Source organism: Enhydra lutris, unplaced genomic scaffold (genome assembly GCF_002288905.1).
Source record: "Enhydra lutris kenyoni isolate GAN:26980312 unplaced genomic scaffold, ASM228890v2 scaffoldscaffold28, whole genome shotgun sequence".
Taxonomy (NCBI): Eukaryota; Metazoa; Chordata; class Mammalia; order Carnivora; family Mustelidae; genus Enhydra; species Enhydra lutris.
Window position 1 is genome coordinate 5118156 of NW_019154112.1, and position 22134 is coordinate 5140289.

Genomic DNA, 22134 nt, shown 5'->3' on the forward strand with positions numbered 1-22134 from the left:
TGTAAACAAGGTAAGTAAAGCGAAAGCCCAACAACAGTATTTAGGATAAATAATAGAGTTTGTCTTTTTTCCTTGGAAAAACAAAAGTCCCACCCAAAGCCAAAATAAAAACAACAAAGTAGGAAAAGATTCCAAAAGCATCTTGCTGTTCTAGGCTTAGTATACATTTACACTGGAAGGAGAGCTGGTGATATTTTGACTTTCATTTTTTTTTAAATGCTTAAGGTAAAAAACCTTGTTCTTTCAACACCCAAACCAGAGCAGAGAGACAGTGGTAAATTATAAATGTGGATAAAGTAACATCCACAGGACATGAAGATGGGGGGGGGGAGGGGAGAAGGGGTAGGTTTTTGTATTGTTGCTGTTGGCAGGAGAGCTAAGCGTCTTAAAGAACATTCTAGGCTTCTAGGTTTGCCATGAAAGGGTATCACAAGTCCCAAGGCCCACCACCTACCCCTTCTCCTCTTCTCCGAGGGCACCTACCTTACTGTAAGTCACTACTGATAAGTTGTTTGCGTGACTGCTGGGGGACAGATTTACAGAGTTCTGTGAGAGTCTATTCTCATCTTGCTCGGTTTGGTCAGGAGCAGGAGCCCATGTGTTTTTGCTGATCGAGTCGAACCCGGAACCCCCAGGGTCTTTTAAGTTGTTTTCATCTGATTGTCGGTTCTTTTGGGGAGAGGCAAACGGGTTGAAGTTTCCTTCTACCTTGCGATGTGGCTGTGTGTTGAACTCCGTTTCAAAAGATGACAGCTGCTGCGTTACTCCTAAAAGTCCACCCACCTCCACACTGAGAATCACCCAGATGACATCTGAAACAAAAAGGCAACTCACATCAGTGACAGGCAGACCCTCAAGGCCCAAAGCAGCCACCACCAGAAGCCCGAGATGCCACCCAAACCACAGGAAGAAATGTCCTTTTACACGCTAATTTGAAAAGCAAGCTGACAAAGTCACCAGTACAGGTATGCATTTCTACATTTGTGGTAATGTCACGTTCAAACTCCAGTACATATTCAGTACAGGTCTGTGGTAAGACCCACGAAAGTATTTGTTAAAAGGTTACCAGTTGATTCCGATGCACAGCCATATTTGGAAATCACTGCTCCAGAGAACAATGATCTATAGACAGAAATCCAAAAACTATTTTCCCAGAATCATAAGCTCTTTGTGGTTTTTTGCTTTAGCTTGAATGTATGTAACTTAGAAAACTCATGGCAGGCATAATTCTTAAGCCAAAAAATACTTATAATTCCCAGAATTGCAACTTATCAATGACCCCTCCCCCACCTCTCTATGCAATTTAGAGTGACGACATATTGTCCAAACCAGGACAACTGAGAGTAAAGGGGGAACCAATTAATAATGACACCAGGACACGTGTAAACCACTAACCCTGACTATTAAGGAAAATATCACCTGGGTTTTTTTTCCAATGATCTATGTGATCAAAGGATACCAAAAACTTAGCATGCCCCAGATTTTCTTAAATAATCCAATTTAACACCAACCCTGCCTTTGTCATATAGGGAAATCCCACCATCTACACTGAAACCGTAAGAGATTTGTTTTAAAAAGATGCACCACAGAACTTTTGGTCATAATTCAGCTATTTCCTCAACTGCTGAAGCTAAGGGTTCAAACAGAAGAATAAAGAGACAGTTTCCTTCAATGTTCTGCATCTCAATTTAGAGAACAGTGACATCAACTTTCCTGCCGGAAAGCTTTTAAAAAGCAAGATACAGAGAGGCCAAGAAGCTCTGACGTGTAAACCCAGCTGAAACAAATGTGAAAAGCTATCCAAGACTCCTAAATAACTGCTGAATGGTTGGTAAGAAAAGGCTAATGAATTTCATCAGTTACCTACACCAAAATAAAGATATTAAGAATAGGAAAAAAGAAATCCACCAACTAAAAAGAATAGTGAAAGAAAATGAGGAAAACCCTCTTGGGCTGTGCTTATTCTCAGTTTTCAGTCTGGGGTCGGTATCTGATGAAGGCCATAAATACTCAATTTGCGTTCAGTGGTTTGGGAGCTCCAATAAAAACTTGGTTGCACCACTCTGGAAAACAGCATGGAGGTTCCTCAAAATGTTGAAAATAGAACTACCCTATGACCCAGCAATTGCACTGCTGGGTATTTACCCTAAAGATACAAACGTAGTGATCCGAAGGGGCACATGCACCCGAATGTTTATAGCAGCAATGTCTACAATAGCCAAACTATGGAAAGAACCTAGATGTCCATCAACAGACGAATGGATAAAGAAGATGTGGTATATATACACAATGGAATACTATGCAGCCATCAAAAGCAATGAAATCTTGCCATTTGCGACGACGTGGATGGAACTAGAGGGTATCATGCTTAGCGAAGTAAGTCAATCGGAGAAAGACAACTATCATATGATCTCCCTGATATGAGGGAGAGGAGATGCAACATGGGGGGTTAAGGGGGTAGGAGAAGAGTAAATGAAACAAGATGGGATTGGGAGGGAGACAAACCATAAGTGACTCTTAATCTCACAAAACAAACTGAGGGTTAATGGGGGGAGGGGGGTTGGGGGGGTGGGATTATGGACATTGGGGAGGGTATGTGCTATGGTGAGTGCTGTGAAGTGTGTAAACCTGGCGATTCACAGACCTGTACCCCTGGGGATAAAAATATATTATATGTTTATAAAAAATAAAATTTAACAAAAAAAAAACAAAAACAAAAACAAAAACAAAAACAAAAACAAAAACTAAAAAAAAAAACACCTTGGTTGCAAGTGACCAGCTAGGAGCCAGAAGCCTAGTAAGTGGAGACACAGTGACATCTGCTGTTCGCTTCTGGAGTTAGCAGCTCTGCAGCCACGGGCCGCACAAGCATGACACCCAGGAACGAGTAATCCACCCCAGACACAGCTTTTCTGATGGCAAATGTGAATCCTCATGTAAACGAGGGCGACAGAAGCTCAAGCTGTTGATTAACATTGTAAGCCAGGATATGCAGCGCGCCACTTTACTCGGAAATGTGGAATGGTGCCAGGAATACTGGGTCAGAGGACTTTCATTCAAAACTCTAAGTCAGTCTCATAAACCAACATGATGTAGGCCTTAAAAAAAACAATTCAATGGCAGGCGGCTAAGGGAGATTTACTCCATGCTTTTCCTAGCCTAGATTTCTAACCAAAGGCAACATCTCTTCACTCTATTATTGTTTTCCCCAAACAGACATGCCCTACCTTACAGTACATTTCTTCTCTTCTTTCACCCATCTATTTTCCAAAGTCCTTTTGTAAGTACGTGATATGTTTTACACACTCAGGTATAGGTCATATGCTTCCTTCACTCTGCTCAGGAAACTAAATGCTTATGAGAAGAGATAGGACAGTTTTCTGAAGACTGTGATCAGTATATGAGACTAATGAGACATTTTCCCCCTGGCTTTAAGAACTACCGTTTCTTTCACATAACTCACTGGACCATATCATACATAAGCCACCGCACCCTCTTCACCTTGGCTATTCTTCTATACTGCTCCCAGATTTTACATAGTAGTTCTAAATAGTAGATCATTTAAGAAACCAATGATTTATAAACACCAACAATGAACACTCCAGTTCTGATCCTCCGTAGTTATTACCATGATGGGTCATTATGAACAGCAAAATATACCTTCTGCATGGTACAATCTAACCCATCTAGGTACTACTGCTAGCCCTCATGTTTCAGATGTGTTCGTCCCATGCATACTGTGTGTGAATGAGTGTGTTAATCAAATAAAAAGGGTGATAAAAATGGACCAAATAAGCTTGTTTCAAGAGGCTGACCATCTCCAATTCTTGCCAGAATGCCTTAATTACTGTGATAAGAACTGCCAGCCATGTCTTACTATTTGTGATGACAAAATCATCTAATGGAATGGCTGTACCTTTTACATAAAGGATCTGAAGTATGGAGGCAGAAGTGATGGGTCCAAGATCAGACTTCAAGTTAAAAGCCAATGTACATGATGGCTGAGAATGCTCAATTCTCACAACAGCTTTTACAACTCATACTATTTTTCCTCAATAGGAACTGGGAATCAAGAAGAACCCAGGAAACTACAGCTATAGATAAGGAGTCCCATTTCCCAGGCCATAGTATCTTTACCCACAAACATATATGATCTTTGGTACCAATAACAAGGATGGGCCAACAGGATGTCCTAGAAAAGTAGCCAATAAAGCAGACTCAAGTGCCAAGCCTACACATTCAGAGCTTAGTAAGCAAATGGACAAACTGATCTTAGAGTGTCTTGCCTTAAGATGTTTTTCAAAAAGGACCTGAGCCAGGACTCTGGAGCTAAATGGTACTGTGAACAGTTTCATTTAACTTCTCCCTTTTACATATAAAACCTTTAATAAGTATATAACTTTAATGATAAGTATAAACTTCCTTTTGTAGAAATGTGTAATAAATTACTAAAGAAAGACATGAACTTTTTATTTCTTAAGTTTAGATTATTAGACATGCAGAGTAAAAGGAAAATATTTTGGGGCTCTTGGGTGGCTCAGTTGGTTAGGCATCCAACTTTTGATCTCAGCTCAGGTCCTGATCTCAGGGTCACGAGTTCAAGCACCACATTTTAAAAAAAAAAAAAAAAAAAAAAAAAGGAAAGTACTTTACTTGAAGCCCAACTCCATAATCTTAATGAACCATGCAGACAGACAAAGACATCTCAGATTATGGTAGGAATGTTAAAAAAAAAAAAATACTGCGTATATCTAAAGGCTAGTATCACAGATCAAATCACATGATAATAAACATGAACAAACATCTATGATTTGTCCACTACAATAGAATTGCTAAAAATCAGTACAATATTCAAACTGGTACATTTGTTTCTTGTGGGGTTATGGGTTATAATACATGCACAACATGGGTACATGTATACTGGGGTTGAATAAGTAAATGAATAGTGAAATGCTGGGAGCAAGGTTTCTTACTATTGAAGGATATGACAGATGAACAAGGAAGGCATTCTAAAATGAACTCTGTGGTACTAGATTAAAGTCAGAGACAGCACTATCAACTCACGTTTATCTTAATATATATACAGATGAAGAAACACAGAAACAAGGATAGATACATCTGTTTACAGAGGGTAGTATGTATACACATGTTACCCACCTCTGCCTGCTGAGGAGGCCTAGTGGTTTCTGAACAGTACTGTCTAATTAAAAAAACAAGTGTTCCTCAGAGAAATGGCTGATTCTGGGGCTAAGACATGGAAAATATAAGATGAGCCTAGAATATCTTTTTAGTATCAGAAAGAAAGTGTTAAAAAGGAAGAAAAAAAAAGGATAGGAGTATGTCACAGGGATACAGGAGATACCTGAAATTCTACATATCCCCCAACCCATCCTGAGTGTGGGACAGACTTAGTGACTTGCTTTCAAAGAACAGAGAAGGGAAAGAGAAAAACGGTAACTTTACAACAGAGAAACTGGCAACCAAACAATTTAATCAAATGACCGATGTTAGTATCGCCAGTCATATTATGTAAATATGAGGTACGCCCTGGTAAGGCACTTCACCTCTGTTGTATTCTTCCCAAAATCTATACCATCAGTCTGAACTGAGGAAAACATCAGAAAAGCTCCAACTGGGGTACATTATAAAGAATACCTGCCGGTATTTCTCCAGTCACGGGTCATGAGAAATAGGGAAGACTGAGAAACTGTCACAGATCAGGGGAGAGTGAAAGTCAAAACAACTACATGTAACATGGTACCAGAGACTGGATTCTGGGAACAAAAAGAAGTCATGAATGGAACTGATAAAATCTAAATAAAGTCTGTGCTCACTTCGGCAGCACATACACTAAAATTGGAATGATACGGAGGTTAGCAGGCCCCTGCGCAAGGATGATATGCAAATTCATGGAGTGTCCCGTATTTAAAAAACAAAAACAAAAAAAATCTAAAGTCTGGAGTTCAATTAACAGTAATGTGCCAATGTTGAGGTCTTTATTCTAACAAGTCGTCCATTCAAAACTAGACATGGGTTCACTCCTATATGCTCTCCTTTCCTAGGCAACCCCTTCTCAGTACCGCAGTGAGGGCCAGTTAATAGTCTTCAAACAGAAGGAACAGCAACAACTATACAAATGAGCCATCATCTTGATGTGGATGTTAGGGAGAAGCTGCCCAGTGTCTTCCAGAGCAGGCATCTGGCCTGTACGAGATGCAGACAGAAGTCACTTAAAGCAATAATCTGCCACATCAGTATGTTGCACTTGGGTCTGGGCTTCCCAAGGGAAAAGGCCAGGGGACTTGAGAAAGCATAAACTTTTACAAATTCAGTTTACAAAGACACCTCAAAGTGGTTCAAACTGTGGCTCAGATTGAAATCTTGTAGGCTTCTGATCCCTAGAGCAAACGCCTTGGGCTTCTCCCAAGGAGTCATGAGACAACAATGCCACAACACCAGGAGACACACAGCCTGGCTTTTAAAGCATGCGCATGGAAGACTACCATGGAGGTCACATCTAGGTTTGGAGGTGGTGGATTCAAATCCTTCCTAAAGCTCAATGCATCTTCAAAGCACAACAGGAACCTCACATGTGCCCTAAGGATTAAGAAATCACTTGGATCGGAGAAGTACACAGGCTCTAGTCAACTGCTGGGCTACAAACTATAGGTTCACATTTCATCTCCATAGGAGGGCTGAGTATGTACTGCCTACCTTCTGTGACAGAGGCTTGAGAGGAGAGTTTGAGCACTGCCAATCTATGGACTGAAACATTCCCAGACAGTAAGCAGTGTGAAGTCTCAACTTAACCTGTGTCTGTCTCTTGGAAATACCAAGGCAGGAGTGTGTGTGTACCACTGGGAAAACGAGGCACTTCCAATTGTCAGCGCTAATCTATCTAGTCTCAACTTCCAGTCTACATTTCCACATTATTTACTCAACACAAAATGGCCATGACAATGCCCAGGCACTCTGATACTTACACTTTATCAACACACCACCTATCTCAGCACCTAAGTGGGGAGAAGGCAGAGCCAGACTCCAGTTCTTCAGCTGCTCCGAGTGATGGCTGAACCACTGACTCTGTTCAAACCCTGTTCCCTACCCATCCTCACTCCCCACTCCACCTTGCCACAAATGTATTAGAATCTTGTTCCTTGATTTCAGTATTATTCTCAGGAATTTCCTTTTAAAATGCAAATGACCTTTAAAGGAAAATATTAAGCTACCTTAAACTCATCAAATCAATCACTAGGCTCGAGTTCACAAAGGGGAGAAGAAAAAGGCCTAATAAGAAAGAGCAGTGGAAGCCTGGATGAGACGAGATGGTGAAGGGTCCCTGGGGCCCCCAATACAGTGAGGGGCTCAGAAAGCAGAGTTGAAATGGCAACAACAAAGAAACTATTCCTACTTCACAATTTTCCTGAATCATGCCCTACTGAAAAATTATGAGCTTTTACATTAATTTGGGGGTGGGATGGAGGACTACAGTGATCCTTTAACCACTCAATTACTTGCTTCAGTCTTAGGAAACAAGAATCTCTACTTCCAAATTCAGGAAATCAGTGCCATGGAATTGAAAGAGTAAAAACATCCAAGATCAAAGATGAAAATCAGCTCAGAGTGAAAAAGAAAAAACCCTGCCCTCAACTGGGCTAGAAGGACAGACACTTATAAAGGCAGGTGCAAAGGTAAGAGAAAAAATGATTTCCCCCAAGGTCATGTAGCAGCTACAAAATGCTTTAACAACCCTCTGTGTGACTACTGCTTTCTTACCAATGATACCCGCAGACCCATTTTTCTGTAGCATCGATTACTGAGGACTGTTTGTTGTTAAACTGCCCCTGTCTCAAAGTAGCACCAAACTCTAATTAATCCTGCCTTCTAATCCTGCCTCAGAAATAGCAACCAATCCAAAACTGACCATTTCCCTGAGAGCATTCTCAGAATCCTTCAGCAGGAACCCAAACCGTACAAAGGCCGCGTCCCTCCTCCCTCTTGTGTGGCATTCCACAGTTCCGCTGGAGAGCCTGCTCTCACATATTACACCAATAAATTCTGGTTGTGTCAGACTTCGGGCTTGTTTCAGGTGACCTTTGAAATGAGAAGCCTTCCTCTCTTCCCCCTCCCAGCTTCAACTTCCAGATGCAGAGCCTCCACCCCTTCCTACTTCCCTGCTTGGGCAGACCACCCTCTCCTGCAGGGGGCCCGAGCTGGCCCAGCCATCAGCTGATACCACGGGAAAGCGGAATGCATTCATTCAATGAAATGGAGGTCATAAAAAGAGAGAAGGAACAGCCTCAAGAATAAAGAAAACCCAGGAGTATATGGTGTTCTAGAAGCCTCCTCACAAGTGTTTCAAGGAGGACAGAGTCATCAACTGGGTCCTGTGTAGCTACTAATTCAAGTAAGGTTGAGAAAGTGAGAACGAAGCATTGGAGGTGGTATCACGTAGGTCACTGGTGTTTTGAAAAGAGCAGTTTCAGTGGAGCAGTGGGGACGGAACCCAATGGAAAGAATTTAGGAGTCCAGAAATCAAGAGGTGGAGATAGCCATTTCTGACTGAAAATTTTCCAAAGAGTTCTGCTATGAAGGAGAGAAGTGAAATAGGGAAGAAACTGGAGAAAATAACAGCATTATATTTATATGCAAGAGCAAGAAACGTTTAGAAACCTGAATGTCCATCAGTAGTGACTGGATGGAAAAATAACACATCTACCTGAGGGGAGACTCCACAGCCATAAAACAGAATGATTTCTACAGTGATCTCTAGAATATATTATTTTTTTTTTTTTTTTTTTTTTTTTTTTAAAGATTTTATTTATTTATTTGACAGAGAGATCACAAGCAGGCAGAGAGGCAGGCAGAGAGAGAGAGGAGGAAGCAGGCTCCCCTAGAGAGCAGAGAGCCCGATGCGGGGCTCGATCCCAGGACTCTGAGATCATGACCCGAGCCGAAGGCAGCGGCTTAACCCACTGAGCCACCCAGGCGCCCCTCTAGAATATATTATTAAGTGAGGGGGGAAAAAGAAGATGCAGATCAGTATCTATATAGTTATCACACTTTTGTGTAAGAAAAGGATCAAAATTACATATATTGACTAGTATTTGCAAGACAAAGCGAAACAAACAACGCTCTACAGATAAACCATAAATGAACAAATAAAAATGGATATCTGGCTGAAGCAGGCGGTAATGGGAGACTCCTCTAAATATATCATTCCTAAACTGTGACTCAGGAATAGCAGAAATGCTTTCCATACTGAGAAAAATAAACAACAACAAACAACAAAAAGAAAACAAAAACAGGGGCCCCTGGGTGTTTCAGTTAAGCATCTGCCTTTGGCTGGGGTCATGATCCCAGGGTCCTGGAATCGAGCCCCACATCAGGCTCCCTGCTGAGCAGAAAGCCTGCTTTCCCTCTCCCACTCTCTTTGCTTGTGTTCCTGCTCTCACTGTCTCTAATAAATAAATAAAAATCGTAAAAAAAAAAAAAAAGAAAGAAAGAAAGAAAGAAAGAAAGAAAGAAAGAAAACAAAAACAAACAAACCTAGGTCAAAGGGAGACAGAGAAAGGACTGGAGATAAATTCTGTAGGATGGTGACTGGCATGGATAGATGTACAATAAACGCCAAATTATTTATGCTCAACTACTTAGCACCATTTAAGTAGCATTAAAACACAAACAAAAAGGGATACCCGGGTGGCTCAGTCTGTTGAGCTGCCTTCAGCTCAGGTCACGACCCCAGGGTCCTAGGATCGAGTCCCCTATGGGGCTCCTTGCTCAGGAAGCCTGCTTCTCTCTCTGCCTGCCGCTCCCCCTGCTTGTGCTTTCTCTCTCTCTCTGATGAATAATAATCTTAAAAAAAAAATGTTTACTGTGTTGCCCTACTGGAAGTCAGTCAATATTAAGATTAAATGTCTGACAACTGGCTATGTCTAACTATAGCTGAGGGACCATAATGGCAACAGGAAACAAAAAGCAGAAAAGACCTCCTTACTTAAGCAAGTTAACATTTAATGTTGTAATTTAAAAATGAATTACTTTGATAAAGATTGGGCATTAACTTCTCAGTGAACACCACCTGTGGTATGGAAGACAACACAACAAAACAGTAACCAGTTTTCAGTCAATCATATTACTTCACAGCAGTCTGCTCTGTAGACCACCTACATCAAGGTCATGTGGCTTACATGTGAAAAAATACAGATTCCTGGGTCCCTAACTACAATGAACTAAAACAGGTTTCATATATGAAATCTAAGAATTCAGGATTCTACCCTAAAGAAGGTATCTAAACTTTAACTTTCCCTCTTCATTTGTTAGTTTCCCTGAAAGCAACTGGAGCACTAATTCCTTCCTCTGAAAACTGACAATTAAAGGTAAAGAATTAAGCATTTAATCTAGCCTTACTACAAAACTAAATTTCAGAATGTCATTGTTGATGAAGAAACCATTTTTTAAAAAAAAATCCCAGAACTACTCCAGCTAATATATGTGGAAGAAATAATCACTTTGTAACCCCTGATGAAATGATTCAGGCAATAATCATCAATGAATGAAAGCATTAGGCAAAAGGTTGGTTGACAGAGAAGACCTCTGCAATGGAGGGATCAGGCTAGCACTACTATCAAAACCTTTTGATTGCTCTTAGCATCACTAAAGCTATAACAATTTTCAATAGCCAAAAAAATTTTGAAAAAGAAGGAAGCTGGAAGTCTCACAATTTCTGATTTCAAAATTATAGCATTACAGTAATCAAAGCAATGTGGTATTGTTAAAAAGATGTACAGACCAATAGAAGAGAAGAGAGAGTTCAGAAGCAAGCCCTCATTTATATAGTCAAATGATTTCTGACAAGACAGGCAAGGCCATTCAAAGGGAGAAAGAACAGTCTTTCCAACAAATGGTGTTGGGAAAACTGAGTATCATATGCAAAATAATAAAGTTGGACACTTACCCTCACACCATTCACAAAAATTAACTCAAAATGGGTCAAAGACCTAAACATCACAGCCTAAGCTATGAAATTCTTAGAAGAAAACATAGAGAGGAAGCTTCATGAAACTGGATTTGGAAATCATTTCCTGGATATGACAAAAAAAGCACAAGCAACCAAAGAAAAAATAAATTGGGCGACATCAAAATTAAAACTTTTGTGCATCAAAGGACACAATTAACAGAGTGAAGAGGCAACCCACAGAATAGAGAAAGTATGCGAAAACTGTATTTCATAAGGGGTTAATACCCAGAATATTTAAAGAACTCCTACCAAGGGGTGCCTGGGTGGCTCAGTCATTAGACTAAGTCTGCTTCGGCTCAGTCAGGATGCAGCCCCACATCAGGCATCCCTGCTCAATGGGGAGTCTGTTTCTCCCTCTTCCTCTGCCCTTCCACCCACTTGTAGACTTATTCTCAATTTCTCTCACAAATAAAATCTTTAAAAAACAAAAACAAAAACCTGATTAAAAAACAACTTGAATAGACAAGCTGAATGGCCAACAAGCACATGAAAAGATGCTCAAGATCACTAATCATTAGGGAAATGCAAATCAAAACTACAAGATACCACCTCACACCTACCTATTAGGATGGCTACTATTAAAAAAAAAAAAAAAGAAAGAAAGAAAATAACAAGTGTTGGCAAGGATGTGGAGAAACTGGAACTCTTGTATACTGTTGCTGGGAGGTAAAATGGTACAGCCGCTATGAAAAACAGTATGGCAGTTCCTCAAAAAATTAAAGTGTCATATGGTCCAACAATTCCACTTCTAGGTGGATCCCCAAAAGAACTAAAAATAGGCTCTCCAAAGAAATATTTCCATACACATGTTCATAGAATTATTTATAATACCAAAAGGTGGAAGCAATCCAAGTGTCCAATGATGTATGAATGCATTCTAAAAGTGTGGTATATACATATAATTGAGTATTATTCAACCTAAAAAGGAAGGAAATTCTGACCCATGCTACAACTTGGATGCATCTTCAGGATATTACGCTACGTGAAATAAGCCAGTCACAAAGGACAAATACTGTCTACTATAGGATACCACTTATATGAGGTACCTAGAAGAGTCAAATTCATAGAGACAGAAAATAGGATGGTGATGTCAAGGCTGGAGAGAGAAATGAGAAGTTACTATTTCATGGGTACAGAGTTTCACTTTTGCAAGATAAAAAGAATACTAGAGGTAGATGGTGATGACAGTTGCATAAAAGCGTGAATGTACTTAATGTCACTAAATTGTATACTTAAAAATGGTTAAGATGGTAAATTCTGTTATGTCTATTTCACAACTAAAACAAACAAGCAAAAAATACGCTGAAGCCCAGTAACTTTAAGTTAGTTGTTCAAGGCCAATCAGTAATAGATTATATGGCAGAATCAAAAACAACAAAAGTCAGCTCTTTTTAATCCTAATCTAGTGCTTATCTATAACACTACGCAGCACTCCCACCCCTGGTCGTTTTGAGTGTTCCATCAACCAGGAAATAGGTAATAGTTAAGGGAGGCTATTCCTGGCACTAAAGATGGAAATATTAACATCCTCATTATTTAAACTTTTACAGACTACTAATAAAGCATAATCTGAGTGGGTAATAGCACAACTGCAGAACATTAAGATAGACTGCAAGTATAGTGAAGCAACTTAAAACACTAATTTAAATTTAAGTACAATCAGGTTTAAGAATATTGCAGGGAATTGAAATTATAGCTATAGCACATAAATAGCCAAACTTACGCAACTGGCATAAAAATATACAGATTAAACTGACATTTTAACAATCATTTTGGCAGTTACGTTGAAAAGCACTTAAATATAACACTGGATAAAAGGACTTAATATTTAAATATTATTCATTTTATATGCAAATAGGTAGAAAGATGGCTGGTGTTCCTATCCTTTCACTACTACTGCTGAATTTCTCAACCAGTCTGACTGGGACACACTTGGAACTTCTTGACACTTATAGTATTTTTATCAAAGGATTAATTTAAAATAGAATATTTAAGCAGAAGTACTTCCAAGTAAGTACTTAGTTCATCAGAAAGTCAAATTTTAGACTACCAACTGGTTTACCTAATTCAAACTTAAATACCTTTTTTAAAAAGGCCATTCCTCTTTGTACACATGCTTCTAAAATGAAGCTTAATTTAGGACTCTGATATTTTCTATGGAGTTACTAAGTATGTTCTGAATATTTAAAGGCATAACAACAAGACACAGGCTCTATTTGTCTTTTTTAGAAAGTCAAACCTTATCTTTGACATAATTTATGGACAAAAAGTACAAAACAGCAGTGCTGATGGTAATTGGTTATTCCTGGTGAAAGCTTTTCTGTCCCAGAGATCTGGTAATACACTACATTAACTCTGATCTCCCTTCCCCCTCCTCCTAAAAGAGGACAGGCTTTGTTTCTGGCTTCAGAGAAACTGCTGCCAGTCAACATCACCATCCAAGCAGGGCCAGTGCAAAAACTAGCAAAACAAAACCCCTCCCCATCATGGTTCTCGCCAAAGAGAATTACATTACAGACATCACAGTCACTGACAAGTCAGAGTCAAAGACAGTGACAAAGCAGAACTTCCTAAATGTTTCTTCATTCTCCTCCTCTGCTCATTTTTCACTTTCTCCTTCATTTCTTTGGTTTGGCACAACTCACACGAGCACCCTGTCCTCCTCTTCATTTCCATCACTGCCTCTTAATAGGCCAAATTCTCTTCCTGGCTCAAATCTGGGCACAGAACTTTGGAGAAATGAATGAGTATTCTCACCTCTAAACTGAAGTAGGTCTAGCAACATCCACACACGTGGCATCTTAGGGCTCACTCAAGACGACCTGGACTTCTCAACTCTACAAAAGAAAGTCCATCTCCCCACTCACTCACCTCTGAGGTACACAGCAAATAGAGATGTCCCTCCTAGGCCCCTTAGTCTGGGCCTGCTACTCATCTCTCTTCCAGAAATATTCCTCAGAGTACTATCACCTCTAATCCACTTCCCATTCTTTCCCACACAGAACCCTCACCCATGCAGGCCAAACTGGACAAGTCACACTCAACCAGACTTTATGCTTCTTTACTGCAGTTTGGAAATGTGGCGCCTTTCCCCTATCACCAAGCTGAATCTATTCAGTTAAAATACTGCAGATTAGGGAAAGCCCTTCCAGACCATTTAACCGGGAAAGTTATTTCTTTATTATTGAGAAGTATTTTTTTTTTAAAGATTTTATTTATTTATTTGACAGACAGAGATCACAAGTAGGCAGAGAGAGAGGAGGAAGTAGGCTCCCTGCCTAGCAGAGAGCCCGATGCGGGACTCGATCCCAGAACCCTGAGATCATGACCTGAGCTGAAGGCAGAGGCTTTAACCCACTGAGCCACCCAGGCGCCCCTTGAGAAGTATTTTTAATAGACTTTATTATTTTTCAAGACTTTATTTGTAAAGCAGTTTTTAGGTTCACAACAAAATTGAGAAGAGGCATGTATACACTCTGCCATGTATGTACAAGTTCCTCCCTCTATCGACATCCCACACCAAAGTGGTATTTGTTATAATCAATGAACCCACACAGGCACATCGTTATGACCCAAGTCCACAGTTCTTAGAGGTCACTCTTGGGGCTGTACATTCCATGGGTTTTGATAAAAGCATAATGACACGTATTCACCATAATGACATAATAATTCACCATTATTCACACAGAATAATTTCACCACCCTAAAAGTCCTGTGTTCCGCCTATTCCTCTCCCCTCCCTCCCCCAACCCCTGGCCATCACTGATCTTTTTATTGTCTCCAGTTCTGCCTTTTCCAGAATGTCATGTAAGAATCATACAGGATGTAGCTTTTTTTTTTTTTTTTTTAAGATTTTATTTATTTGACAGAGATCACAAGTAGGCAGAGAGACAGGCAGAGAGAGGGAGGGGGAAGCAGGCTCCCTGTTGAGCAGGGAGCCTGATGCAGGGCTCGATCCCACGACCCCAAGATCACGACCCAAGCTGAAGGCAGAGGCCTAACCCACTGAGCCACCCAGGTGCCCCAGGATGCAGCCTTTTTAAATCGGCTTCTTTTACTTAGACATAGGCATTGAAAGTTTCTTCATGCCTTTTCATGGACTTGTGATCTCTACCTCTGTCAAATAAATAAATAAATAAAATCTTTTTTAAAAAGTTATAAACACAGCAAAAGTATTTTAGTTTTTTTTTTTTAAGATTTTATTTATTTATTTGACAGAGATCACAAGTAGGCAGAGAGGCAGGCAGAAAGAGAGAGGAAGGGAAGCAGGCTCCCTGCTGAGCAGAGAGCCCGATTCGGGGCTCGATCCCAGGACCCTGAGACCATGACCTGAGCCGAAGGCAGAGGCTTAACCCACTGAGCCACCCAGGCGCGCCTAAAGTATTTTAGTTTTATAAGAAACTCCCAAACTGTCTTCCAAAGTGACTGTACCATCTTGCATTCATGCCCACAATAAAGGAGAGTTCCTGTGGCTCCACATCCTTGTCAGCACTTGGTGCTGTCAATATTCAGGACTTGGGGCATCTAATAGGTAGATAGTAGTAACTTATTTTAATTTAATTTGCAATTCTCTAATGACATGATAATGAAAATCTTTTCATATGCTTATTTGCTATCTGTATATCTTCTTTGGTATGATGTCTACATTTAGGTTTATGATCCATTTTGAGTTAATTTTGGGGAAGAATATAAGGTCTGTGTCTAGATTCATTTCTTTGCATGTAGATACTTAGTTGATCCGGCACCATTTGTTGAAAAGACTATCTTTTCTCCATTGTCTTTGCTTCTTTAACAAAGATCAGCTGACTATACTTGTATCCACTTCTGGACTTTTTATTCTGTTCTATTGATCTATTTCTTTATTCTTTCACCAATACCAAATGGTCTTGATCCATATAGCTTTGTATGGTAAGTCTTGAAGTCAGGGAATGTCATTTCTCCACTTCTCTCTCCAATATGAGTTGACTACTCTGGGTCTTTTATCTTCATATAAAATTTAGAATCAATCAGTTGATATCCACACAAACTTGCTGGAATTTTGACTGGGAATGTGCTGAAGCTATAGATGAAGCTGGGAAGAAATAGCATCTTGAAAATATTGTCTTCCTATATCTCTACTTACTTAATTCTTTGATTTCTTTCATCAGAGCTGTGTTGTTTTCCTCATGTAAATCTTGTTCATATTATGATAGATTTATACTTAGGTATTTAATTTTGGAGGGGGATCCTAACATAAACAGTAATATGCCTTTAATTTCAAATTCAAGTTGTTCACTGCTAGTACGCTGGAAAGTGGTTGACTTTTACATATTACTTTTGTATCTTGCAACCTTGTTATAATTGCTTATTAATTCCAGGAGTTTTTGCCATTTTTTCAGATTCTCTATATAATCATGTCATCTGCAAAAAAGCACAGTTTTAGTTCTTCTTTCCTAACCTATATACCTTCTTTCTTTTAATTGTTTTATCACATTAGTTAGAACTTCCAGTATGACACTGAAAAGCAGTGGACTTTTCCTTGCCTTATTTCTGATTTTAGAGGGAAAGTTTCTAATTTCTCATCATTATGATGCTAGCTGAAGGGTTTTTATAGATATTCTTTATCAAGTAGAGGAAATTCCTCTCTGTAGCTTTCCAGTAGTTTAACCATGAATGGGTGCTGGATTTTGACAAATGGTTTTCCTACATCTATTGATAAGAACAGGTCATTTTTCTTCTTACCCTATTGAGGTGATGGATTACATTAATTGATTTTTGAATGGTGAATCAGTCTTGTGTATGTGATATAAATTCCTCTTATGTATGTATACTTATTTTTATATATTGTTGGATTGGGTTTGCTGCTATTTTGTTAAAAATATTAGCATTTAGGGGCACCTGGGTGGCTCAGTTGGTTAAGCATCTGCCTTCTGCTCAGGTCATGACCTCAGGGTCCTGGGATTGAGTCCTGTGTCGGGCTCCCGGCTCAGCATGCAGTCTGCCTCTCTCTCTGCCCCTCCCCCTGCTCCTGCTCTCTCTCCTTCTGTCAAATAAATAAATAAAATCTTGAAAAAAAAAAAAAAGAATATCAGCATCTACGTTCTTGAAAGGTAACAGTCTGTGTTTTCTTGTAATACCTCTGTTTTGAGTATCAGAATAATGTTGGTCTTACCGAATGAGTTAGGAATTGTTTCTGTCTTCCCTCTGTTTTTGTCTTCTGGAAGAGATTCCAGAAAAGTAGTATAATTTCTTTCTTAAGTGTTTGGTAGAATTCCCAGTAAACTCATCTGAGCCTGGTGTTTTCTGTTTTGTAAGGTTATTGTTGATTCAATTTCTTTAATAGATAAAAGCATATTCATGCTATTTCTTCCTGTGTTAAGCTTTGGCAGATTGTATCCTTTGAGGAACTGGTCCATTACATCTAGGCACAGAGTTGCTCATAATATGCCTTTATTATCCTTTTAAAGTCCATGGGATCTGTAGTAATGTTCCTTCTTTCATTTCTTATTTTAGTAATTTGTGTCTTCTTTTTTTTTCTTAGTAAGCCAATCTAGAGGCTTATTGATTTTTTTAAAAAAGATTTTACTATTTGACAGAGGGATAGCACAAGCAGGGAAAGTGGGAGAGGGAGAAAGAGGCTCCCTCTGGAGCAGGGAGCCCAACACAGAGCTTGATTCCAGGACCCTGGGATCATGACCTGAGCTGAAGGCAGACGCTTAACTGACTGAGCTACCCAGGTGCCCCTAGAGGCTTACTGATTTAACTGATCTTTCAAAGAACCACTTTTTGGTTTTGCCAATTTTCTCTACTGATTTTGTTTGTAATTTCATTGATTCCTGCTCTAATTTTTATTTTTCTTCTTCTTCCACTTACTTTGGATTTGATTTGCTCTTCTTTTTCTAGTTTCTTAAGGTAGAAGCTTGGAGTATAGATTTTAGGCCTTCCTTCACATTAAGCTGACTATTCTTCCGCCTTGGGTATTCTACACAAAATGTTCAACACCTTCCTGATTTTAGGACCTAGAATCTTTGACTCCACCACCAAGATCCCACTAGAGCTCCAAAAAACAAACAAACAAACACACAAACACACAAACAAAAAACACCAGACACTAGGATGTTTGAGGTAACAAAAGCCTTAAGGAACCTTTACTAAGAAGTTAATACAAAACAAGTTAACAGTTGAAGAGTAATTACTGTACGTGATTTCACAATACAGTCAGATGTTTTAATAATAAGAAAAAAAGCTAAAATAATAATAGCATCTAACACTTAATCAGGACTTATCATGCCAGATGCTGTTCTATAAACTTTTATATGCATTAACTCCTTTAATTCCCTCAAAATGCTATGAAGTAGGTACTGTTTTCCGTTTTTTATAGATTAAAAAAACTCAAGTCACTGAAAGATAAAATAATTTCCTAAAGATCACATTGCTAATTACTATTAACTAGAATTCAAACCCAGATGATATGACTTCAGAGCTCATGCTACTACTCTCTTGCCCTATTTTACTAAAAAAAAAAATTCATGAATTTAACTATAAGTGAGCCAAATAAGAATTTTTTCTTATTTTCTTATTTATTCATTCTTAGCAAGCAGTCCAGATTCTATTTCTCAGATGGTTGTCTAATACATTTATTATTTGGTCACTATTTATACACTTTGCCCCACCTCAGCAAAAAGAATTAACGACCCACAGAGATAGAAAGCACATTAGTGGTTTCCAGAGGCTATGACAATAGTGAGTGACTGTTTACTGGGTACGGGGTTTCCTTTTAGGGTGATAAAAATAGCTGAAGACTGCACAATACTGTACTAAATACAATAATGTACTAAATACAATAATGTACTAAATGCCATGAAGTTGTACACTTTGCCATTTTACTGCAATTAAAAAAAAAAAAACGAAGAATTATCTAGGGGAACCTGGGTGGCTCGGTTTGTTAAGTGTCCAACTCTTGATTTTGGCTCTGGTCATGACTTTTGGGTTGTAAGATCAAGCCCTGTGTAGGGCTCTCAGCTGGGTGTGGAGCCTGCTTAAGATTCTCTCTCTCTACCTCTCCCTCTCCCACTCCCTGCCTACCTCTGTCTCTCTACCACTCTTAAAAAAAAAAAAAAAAGAAAAAAAAAGATCTACAATATTTTCATTAATAGTAATCCAATGAAATGGTATTCAACTACTAAAAACTTTGGTTTTGAAAGTATTTAATAATGGGGAAAGATACTAAAATGTTACTGAGTAGGAAAAACAATAGTTTACACAACTATATGTAGCATAATGTCAAATTCAAAAAAATTTTTGTTTTTTGTTTTTAATACTGGGTATACATTAACAGTGTTTGTATCAACATAGAAAAGTAAATGTTTTGTTTGTTCTTTATATTTTTTGTATTCTCTAAGTTCTAGATTTCTGTTATTGTCAGAAAAAAATATACTTCTTTTTTAGGTTTTATTTACTTATTTATTTGAGAGAGAGAGAGTGAGAGAGTGTATATAAGCTGGGAGAACAGCAGAGGAAGAAAGAGGAGAAGGAGACTCTCTGCTTAGCAGGGAGCTCAATGCAGGACTCAATCCCAGGACCCAGGGATCATGACCTGAGCTGAAGGTACACGCTTAATTGACTGAGTCATCCAGGTGCCCCAGAAAAAATACACTTTTAAAAGAATATAACTGCAAATAACTAATAAGTTTACCAACATAACAGACTTAAAAGTTCCTCAAATAAGAGAACAAACAGAAAACAAAATGGTTGAACTAAATTTAAATATATCAATAATTACACTAAATGTGAGTAGTCTAAACATACCAATTAGAAGACAGAGATTATCAGACTGGAGAAAAAAAATGACCCAATTATATGCTATCTGTAAGAAACTGCGTATATAAGACACAGGTAGGTTGAAAGTAAGAGGCTGGAAAAGGATATATCATGCAAACACCAATCAAAGAAAGCTAGAATGGCTATATTAATATCAGACAAAGTAGACGTCAGAGCGAAGAGAATTACCAAGGAAAGGGGGACATTACACAATAATAAATGGGTCATTCACTTAGGAGACATAATTTTAAATGTGTACACACCTAACAACTGAGCTTCAAAATGTATGGACCAACCCCTGATAGAACTGAAAAAAAAAAAAAAACAAAAAAAAAACAAAAAAAAAAACGCAAATCGAAAGCTGTAGTTGGAGACATCAACACTTCTTTTTCAATAACAGATAGAACACTATTAGACCAAACAAACAAGCAAATAATAAAGACAGAGAAATTGAATGTCCTCAACCAACTGGAACTAACTGACATTTATATAACACACCACTCACAACAACAAAATAACATTCTTTTAAAGTACGCATGAAATATTCACCAACAAGAAAGACTGTATCTCCTGGGTCAAAAACATCTTAAATTTAAAATAACCGAAATCATATAAACTTGTGCTCCCTGACAATAATAGAATGAAACTGGAAATGATTAAACAAGATAACAGAAAAACTGCCATTTGGAAATTTAAAAACGTGCTTCTATATAACCCATGACTCAAACAGGGAATCTCAAGGGAAATTAGAAAATATTTTCAACTGAGTGAAAATAAAAATACAATATTTCCAAAATCTGGGCTATGTAGCTAAAAGTAGTGCTTAGAGGGAAATTTACAGTTGCTATAAAATAAGTGCTTCTGTGCCTGCACCCCCAAATTCTTTTTTTTTTTAAGATTTTATTTATTTATTTGACAGACAGAGATCACAAATAGGCAGAGAGGCAGGCAGAGAGGAGGAAGCAGGCCCCCTGCTGAGCAGAGAGCCCAACTCGGGGCTCGAGCCTAGGACCCCGGGATCATGACCTGAGCTGAAGGCAGAGGCTTTAACCCACTGAGCCACCCAGGCGTTTGCACCCCCAAATTCTTACAATTGAGACCGAATCTCCAGTGTGATTGTATTTGGAGGTGGAGTCCTAAGGAGATAATTAGGTTATGAGGGTAGAGCCCTCAAGAATAGGATTACTGCCCCTATAATAAAAACAAAAAACAAAACCACCCAGCGAGCTCCCTTACCCTTTCTGCCCCATGAGAACATAGAAGACAGCCTTCTGTGAACTAGGAAACAGCCCCTCACCAGACGTCAAATCTGCTGGAGTCCTGATCTTAGATTTCCCAGACTCTAGAACTGTGGGAAATGAACTGCTGTTGTTTATCACCCATCTAATCCAAAACATTTTGTTATAGCATCCCAAAGAGGCTAAGAAAATAGTACTAAACATCTACGTTATAAAAGAAAGGTCTCAGGTCAACGTTAACTTCCATCTTAAGAAACTTGGAAAAAGAATAAAATAAACCCAGGGGTGCCTGGGTGGCTCAGTTGGTTTAGCATCTGTCTTTGGCTCAGGTCATGATCCCAGGGTCCTGGAACTGGCCCCCACTCACAACAGGCTCCCTGCTGAGGGGGGTGCCTGCTTCTCCCTTTCCCTCTGCTGCTCTTCCCCTGCTTGTGCTATCTTGCTCTGTCAAATAAATACATAAAATCTTAAAAAAAAAAAAAAGAATAAAATAAACCTATATCAAGCAGGATGAATAAAATTAAAAGCAAAAATCCATATAACTGAAAACAGAAAGAAAAGTCAATGAAAGTAAAGGCTGATTTTCTGAAAAGAACAGTAATATTAAGAAATCTATCAAGAAAAAAGGAGAAAGAAACACAAAACATCAAGAATGAGAGAAGAGGGATGTCTAGGTGGCTCAGCTGGTAAGCATCCGACCTTGATTTTGGCTCCAATCAGTTCTCAGGGTTGTGGGATTGAGCCCCACACTGGGCTCTGTGCTCAGTGTGGAGTCTGCTTATCCTTCTCCCTCTGCTCCTCCCCCCAGGTGCATGCGCTCATGTGCTCTCTCTCTCTCTCTCTTTCTCAAATAAATAAATAAATAAACAAATAAAATCTTAAAAAAAAAAAGAAAGAATGAGAGAAAAGATTATCACCACAAAGAAAGCATTAAAACAACAAAGGGTACTACAAACAACTCCACACGCAAAAATTTGACAATTTAGTGAAAATGACCAATTCCTTGACATTACCCAAAGTCATCCAAGACAGATAACCTGAACAAATCTAGAACTATGAAAATAAACTGAATTA

At 38.9% G+C, this 22134-nt stretch overlaps 1 protein-coding gene across 1 annotated transcript in view; it reads right to left on the bottom strand.

Annotated features, from left to right (window-relative positions):
• LOC111152386 (chromosome unknown C6orf106 homolog) overlaps positions 1 to 22134 on the bottom strand; it is a 93607-nt gene that overhangs the window by 19418 nt on the left and 52055 nt on the right. Inside the window, exon 4 of the mRNA XM_022510916.1 lies at positions 484 to 812. Coding sequence (XP_022366624.1) covers positions 484 to 812 — 329 coding nt within the window. The remainder of the gene's footprint in view (positions 1 to 483; positions 813 to 22134) is intronic.